Raw genomic sequence first — 7,500 nt, forward strand, 5'->3', positions numbered from 1 at the left:
TATATATATATATATATATATATACATAATATATAATATATACATATAACCAATTAAAAGAAAGGAAATAAATAGAGAAGAATAAATAAATAGATAAATAAAAGAAATAATAAATAAATAAATAAATAAATAAATAAATAAATAAATAAATAAATAAATATACCTTGTTGTGAATCCAGTATTCTGAATTCTTGCCATAATTGTGGCAAAATAGCAGGAAGGATGCCATTATCTACATTAAATACTAACTGCAGCAGCAGCAGCAGACTAAGTGTTAGTCCTATTTGTTTAGGACAGCTGCAGCAAGAAGTATTTACTCCTGTTGCTGCTGTTGCTGCTTCTCCTGTTGCTGCTCCTTCTATTCCTCCTCCTGATCCTGATTCACCACAGTCTGCAGATTCACGAGAGGGGTCTAATGATTGTATTATTAATCCATCTCCTGCTGCTGTTGCTGCTGCTGCTGCTGCTGCTGCTGCTGCTGCTGCTGCTGCTGCTGCTGCTGCTTCTGCTGGTATTGTTGTTGATGTAGGATCGGATGATGAAGAAGAAGGATCTGCTGCTGTTGCTGCTGTTGCTGCTGCTGGAGCAGAAGTAGAAGCACCGTATGCAGAATGCTGCTGCTGCTGCTGCTGCTGCTGCTGCTGCTGCTGCTGAAGTAGCAGCAGTTGCTGCTGCTGCTGCAGTTGCTGCTGCTGGTAATGGGGATCTATGGGGACAGCAACCTGTGGATATACAACTGCAGAAAAAGGATAATCAGTAGAAGGATCATGTAATGTCTCCTGCTGCTGCTGCTGCTGCTGCTGCTGGTGCTGCTGCTGCTGCTGCTGCTCAGCGGCAGCAGCAGCAGCAGCAGCAGAGGAATGAATATCCTCCGAATGAGGAATTGAAATATGATTTGCTGCTGCTGCTGCTGCACCATTGGTACTATCCATGTGAGTATAAAGAATGCCGCTGCTGCTGCTGTTGCTGCTGCTGCTGCTGCTGCTGCGTTTGTTGCGGCGGGCAGAGGAGAAAGCTCTTACAGCAACAACAGGAAACCCTATAGGAGAAGTACCTGTTTTATGTTCTGCTGCTGCTGCTGCTGCTGCTGGAGGGGGAGCAGCAGCAGCAGGGAGAGCAGCAACAGCATCTTCATCATCTTCAGCAACATTAGCAGCAGCAGCAGCAGCAGCGGCATCAGCAGCAACTGGAGCAGCAAGAGAGGAGGCAGCAAAGCTGCTGCCCCCAGCGGCACGTGGAGAGCCGCGGCTGTCCATCTGCTGATCCCTTTGCTGCTGCTGCTGCTGCTGTTGCTGCTGCTGTTGTTGTTGCTGCTGCTGCTGCTATTGGTATTGCTGTTGTTATTGCTGTCGCTGCTGTTGCTGCTGTTGCTGCTGTTGCTGCTGCTGCTGCTGCTGCAGGCAAGACTAGCAGCAAACAATGAATAGCAACAACTGCAGCAGAAGAAAAAGACTTAATTAATTAAATCCCTATAGAGGCTTGTGGGGCCATGGAGGTGAGCATACACCCCAAGTGTGCAGCAGACGCAGAGGTCACCTGCAGCAGCAGCAGCAGCAGCAGCAGCAGCAGCAGGAGCAGCTGGAGCAGCAGCAACAGCAGCTGCTGGGGATTCATCGGATGTAGATACACCTCCCTATTAGCGTTATTAATAAATAAATAAAAATAAATAAAAAAAATAATTAAATATAAATAAATAAAAAGAAAAAAACAACAGCCCCTTCTTCCTCCTTCCTTTTGCTGCTGCTGCTGCTGCTGCTGCTGTTGCTGCTGTTGCTGCTGCTGCTGCTGCTGCCTTCTGCTGCTGTGTATATATATACATCCTAATAAAAGACACTTTCCTGCATCTTTTTTATTTAATTAATTAATTTATTTATTTATTTATTTTATTTATTATTTATTTTTTATTTATTTATTTATAAATAATTAACCAGCAGCAGCAAAATATATAAAAATAAACAACTCCCCCAGGGTCACCTCCCCCTATGGACCCTCGTAAACCCTAAACCCTAAACCCTAAACCCTAAACCCTAAACCCTAGGCTTTGGAGTCTAACTCTTTATTACTAAACCCTAAACCCTCAGGAATAAGGTAACTAATCAGACATCTAAACCCTAATCAATAAACCCTCTCCCCTCTGCACAGCACACCTTAGTAAACCCTAATAAACCCTAATAAACCCTCATAAACCCTAAACCCTAATAAACCCTAATAAACCCTAAACCCTAATAAATACCAAACCTTAAGAAACAAGATGCGCTAACAAATATAAACCCTAAACCCTAAACAGTAGACACAAAGGCGGAGGACACGGGAGGATGGATGCTTAATTAGGGTTTAGGGTTTAGGGTTTGTGTATAAAAATAATTGTTATCTTCTTGCTGCTACATTCTTGCTGCTGCTAAACCCTAATTAAATAATTAGGGTTTAGTAGCAACAAGGAAGAAATAATAATTATTAATAATTAATTATCTAATTATAATTAAGGAAAATAAATAAATAAATAAATAAAAAGAAAAAAAAGGGTTTATAATAAAGAAAATAAAACCCTAGTTGCTGCTGCTGCTGCTGCTGCTGCTGCTGCTGCTGATTGGTCCATTGGTCCATCTTCTCTCTCTAGGGTTTAGGGTTTAGGGTTTACGTATTTATTATTATATATAAATAAATAAATAAATAAATAATAATTATATTAATTAAATTATTATTTATATACTAATTATGCATAACTAACAGGATACCTACATCAGCAATCCGTATCAGCAGCAGCAGCAGACACAACAACAACAGCAGCAGCAGCACAGACAGCAGCAGCAGCAGCAGCAGCAGCAATTCCCTTCATCCCCCAGCGGCAGTCTTTAAACAAAGAATGGTTAATTGAGGTGTACGTACACCTCAGACAAATAAGGAAATATATGCAAGTGCAGCAGCAACTGCTGCTGTTCTCTGCTGCTGCTGCTGCTGCTGCTGCTGTTGCTGCTGTTTCTGTTGCTGCTGCTGCTGCTGCTGCTGCTGAGGTGGTTTGCAGCCTCCGCACCGTCTTTGGGTTTCAGAGGCGCAGCAGACTCTTCTTTTCCTTTTTTGCTGCTGCTGCTGCTGCAAGTGGTGCAGCAGCAGCAGCAAGTGCTGCAGCAGCTGCTGCTCTTTCTTCTGCTGTTCCTGTTACTGCTGTTGTTGCTGTTCCTCTTCATGATGCTGCTGCTGCTCCTGCTGCTGCTGCACCTCCATTTGCTGCTGCTCTTGTTGTTGTTGCTGCTGTTGCTGCTGCTGCTCCTCCTCCTCCCGTTGCTGCTGCTGTTGCTGTTGCACTTCCAGTTGCTGCCGCTGTTGCTGTTGCTCCTCCCGTTGCTGCTCCTCGCGTTGCTGCTGCTGTTGCTCCTCACGCTGCTGCTGCGGTTGCTGTTGCTCCTCGCGTTGCTGCTCCTGCTGTTGTTTCTTTTCTTGCTGTTGGTGTTGGTTTTGTTGCTGCAGTTGCTGCAGTTGCTGGAGTTGTTGCTGTTTCTTTTCTTGTTGCTGCTGCTTGTATTTTTCCTCGAATTGCTGCGTTCTCCGTCTAATCTGCTGCTGCTGCTGCTGCTGTTGCTGTTGCTGTTGCTGTTGCTGCTGTTTCTGCTGCTCTTCTTTTCCCTTAGATTGCTCATCCTGTTGTATCCTTTCTTGTCGTTGCTGCTGTTGCCTTCTCTGCTGCTGTTGCTGCTGCTGCCTTCTCTGCTGCTGCTGTTGCTGCTGCTGCTGCTGCTGCTGCTGCTGCTGCTGGTGTATAGGTGGTCTTAGATCAACAAGAAGACAAGTAACATTATCTCTGCTGCGTCTAACATCGATTGCTTCTGCAACAAGTGCAGCAGCAGCTTGCTGCAGCAGGATACTGCTGCAGCACCCTTGTTGGATTCCTTTTTTCCCCCGTAATTCCTGTTGCTGCTGTTGCTGCTGCTGCTGCTGCTGCTGTAGCTGGTGCAGCTTATTACGTACAAAAGAGACAGCTTCTTGTGTCGTCATAACATCAAAGAGACCATCGCATGCAATAAGTAAGAATTCATCTTCTTCTTCTTTTATTAATACACTACGTATCTCTGGTTCAGCAATAACAAGCTGTTTGCTGCTGCTGTTGCTGCTGTTGCTGCTGCTGCTGCTGCTGCTGCTGCTGTAATTACAATTATTATGAATATAATTATAATTATTATGAATATAATTATAATTATACCAATTATATTTATAATATTTATCCCCTATAGCACGAGATACAGCTAATCTACCTAATACTCTCCTCTGTCTTACATGTCCTCCTGCTGCAGTTATCCTTTGTTGCTCATCTATTCTATCAGGTTTATGATCAAGAGATAGTTGTATTGCTTCTCCTTTTCTTGATATACATGCACGACTATCACCACAATTTGCACATATTAATAAACTACCTATTATTAATACTACTACTGCTGCACTACCACTGCTGCTGCTGCTGCTGCTGCTAATGCTGCTAATGTTGTTGTTGCTATTGTTGCTGCTGCTCTTATTCATGTTGCTTATTGATATTATACTTGGGGATAATGAACTTATTGATGGGTTATAAAGGGGAGGAGGGCTTGTTTGTATTATACTCTTGCTGCTGCTTATGCTGCTGTTGTTGCTGCTGTTGTTGTTGTTGTTGTTGCTGCTGATGTTGTTGTTGATGTTGTTGCTGCTGCTGCTGCTCGTGTTGCAGCAGAATTCACGATCTGTATATAAAAATGCCTTAAGGAGACATGTACTTATGTCCCTATACACCGCAGATGATAGATCTATAGATCCACAACAACGACCTACTGCTTGCTGCAGCTGTACATGCAGCTGCTGCTGTACATACACAGCACAATCCTTACCACCATGACCATCATATACACCAAAGAAGGAGACGGGGATCGTTGTTGGGATCGTGGGTGTCGGGCTCGGGATCCATCCGGGGATCGATCCCGGGATCGGTGGGATCGACGATCCCAGCAGCAAACTATCCAATATTGTCTCCCTATCCTCCATTGCTGCACGGCAACCTTGGCTGTTTGCTGCTGCAGCAGCAAACCTGCATATACTCCATTTGCTGCTGCCTGCATGCAATATATCACCACTACGACCAGGAAGAGGAGACCATATTGGTACCTGCAGCAATACGCTGCTGCTGCTGCAACAACTGCTGCTGCTGCTCTCCGTGCCACTTATACTGTTTATTATGCTGCTGCTGCTGCTGCTGCTGCTGCTGCTGTTAAATACATTGGTCTTATGTGTTACAACATAATTCACTTCTGATAGACCATTGCTGCTGCGAGATGCAGCTGCAGCAGCAGATGCTGCTGCTGCTGATGATGCTGCAGCAGGAGAACTCCAACATCTACCTACTATGTCCCGCTGCTGCTGCTGCTGCGGTTGCTGCTGCACTTGCTGCTGCTGCGGCGGCGGTTGCTGCAGTAAACGGATCTGATAAACACCATTCATAAAGGCAATATAAAAAGACGGGAAAGAGCCAGGAATAGATATGCATGCAGCGTGCTGCTGCTGCTGCTGCTGCTGCTGCTGCTCCTGCTGCAGCAGCAGACGTGTCTGATGCAGACGCATAGCCCAAGGCTTCTTGCTGCTTCCTCTCTCTCCCGATCCCTCCTCATCACTGCTGCTGTCGCTGCTGCTGCTGCTGCTGCTGCTGCTACTGCTGCTGCTACTGCTGCTGCTGCCGCCGCTGCTGCCGTCCACGCCCAGACGCCGCCTTAATTCGCGGACACCAAGGCATGCCAAACGCAGTTGCTGCTTGCCGCTGCTGCTGCTGCTGCTGCTGCTGCTGCCGTTGCTGCTGCTGCTGCTGCTGCTGCTCCAACTACTGTCACTCCTGGAGTAGGTGTGGTGGAGAAATCTGCTGCTTCTGCTCGTTGCTGCTGCTGCTGCTGCTGCATCTGCTGCACCAGCAAGTTCCCCTGCCATCTGCACAGTTCGGAACGAATGCTGCTGCTGCTGCTGCTGCTGCTGCTGCTGCTGCTGCTGAAGCAGCGGCTCCGGCAGCACGCGGCTCGTAAGCAGACCTGGCGGGAAAGCCCTAGTGAGCGATCTCCTTTGTGGCTGTTGCTGCTGCTGCTGCTGCTGTTGCTGCTGCTGCGCATTGCGTTGCTCAGGAGAGAGCTGCAGCAGCCTCCCTTCGCCTGCAGCAACAGCAGCAGATGATAGAAAAGATGCAGGAGGGCTACCCTCTCCTGTACTTGGTGCTGCTGCTCCTGCTGCTGTTGCTGTTGCTGCTGTTGCTGCTGCTGCCTCGGATGGCGCTGCTGCTGCGTCAAGCACAGGGCGCTCAGGAGAAGCAGAAGCAAAGAAACCGGAGGCCCACGTACGGGTTTCTGCTGCTGCTGGTGTTGTTGCTGTTGTTGTTGTTGCTGCTGCTGTTGCTGCTGCAGTAGCTGCACCCAAAGAATCAGGCTGCAGCGGGACTGCTGCAGCAGCAGCAGCAAGAGACAGTACAGTAGGGGGATGGGGGGAATCGGAGGGAGCAGCAGCAAGGGAAGAAGCAAGGGAAGAATGATCTGCTGCTGTTCCTGCTGCTGTTTCTGCTGCTGTGTCTGCTGCTGCGTCTGCTGCTCGAATGTCCACTGCAGCAGGAAGCGGAGACAAAGGGCTCGACATCGGGGAGACGCCTGCAGCAGCAGCAGCAGCTGCTGCTGCTGCGGCGGCACCAACATGCTGCTCCGAGTCAAGGAAGTCAGCAGCGGGTGCTGCTGCTGCGGTTCCTGCTGCACACTCTGCTGCCTCTTCTGTTGCATTTGCAGCAGCAGCAGCAGCAGCTGCTGCTGCTGCAGAAAGAACCGCAGCCGTTGCTGCAGGGTCGGCTGCTTGTTGTCCTACTGGACTTGTTGTTGGGGTCGCTGGTACTGTTGATGCTGCTGCTGCTGTTGCTGCTGCTGGCAACTGAGGAGGAATGTTCGCATGCTGCGCCTGCTGCAGCTCGCCGGCACTCGGCAATCCCTGCTGCTGCTCCGCTGCAGCAGCAGGAGCAGCGCATGCAGGTGCTGCTGTTGCTGCGGCGGACGTATGGGCTTCAATAACTCCCAGCTGCAGCTTCTCTGTTTGCTGGGCTGCCTCAGCAGTTGCTGCTGCTGCTGCTGCTGCTGGCGACGATAGTGCAGCAGCAGCGGCAGCAGCTGCTGCTACAGTAGGTGCTTCTCCCCCTCCTAAGGACATTCCCTCGAGAGCAGCAGCAGCAGCAGCTGCTGCTGCTGCTGCGTTTACTTCCTCCTGCGTGTGTGCTGCTCCAATGTTCCCATCATGTTGTGCTGCTGCTGCAGCTGCAGCTGTCGTGGCAGCAGCAGCAGCAGCTGTGTTCGCTGCTGCTGGTGCTGCGGCGCCCCCATTCTGTTCGTTATTTATTGTTGCTGCTGCTTCTGCAGCAGCAGCAGCAGCTGCTGCTGCTGCTGCTGCGCTGCAGCGCAAAGGAGATTGATCCAATAATTGGCTGTCCGCCGTCTGCTTCAGGCTCCAATTGTTCTCATCTGCTGCTGCTGC

The 7,500-nt window shown here is 48.7% G+C and overlaps 2 protein-coding genes across 2 annotated transcripts in view; both read right to left on the minus strand.

Annotated features, from left to right (window-relative positions):
* Positions 1-317: 317 nt before the first annotated feature.
* Positions 318-1,256, minus strand: EMWEY_00023240 (hypothetical protein; the record flags this gene model as incomplete). The annotated part of the gene is made up of 1 exon (XM_013480771.1): positions 318-1,256. A coding segment is annotated over one exon (939 nt), but the record flags the coding sequence as incomplete, so codon positions are not given.
* Positions 1,257-3,156: 1,900 nt separating this feature from the next.
* The window catches only part of EMWEY_00023250 (protein phosphatase 2C, putative), a gene marked incomplete at both ends in the record, with an annotated part of 7,816 nt that continues 3,472 nt past the window's right edge, over positions 3,157-7,500 (minus strand). Inside the window, 3 exons of the mRNA XM_013480772.1 lie at positions 3,157-4,220; positions 4,590-4,706; positions 4,851-7,500. The exon at positions 4,851-7,500 is cut by the window's right edge and continues 2,864 nt beyond it. Of these exons, the coding sequence (XP_013336226.1) occupies positions 3,157-4,220; positions 4,590-4,706; positions 4,851-7,500 (3,831 nt within the window). The remainder of the gene's footprint in view (positions 4,221-4,589; positions 4,707-4,850) is intronic.

This window comes from Eimeria maxima, genomic scaffold (assembly GCF_000499605.1).
Source record: "Eimeria maxima Weybridge genomic scaffold, Emw_scaff232, whole genome shotgun sequence".
NCBI lineage: Eukaryota > Apicomplexa > Conoidasida > Eucoccidiorida > Eimeriidae > Eimeria > Eimeria maxima.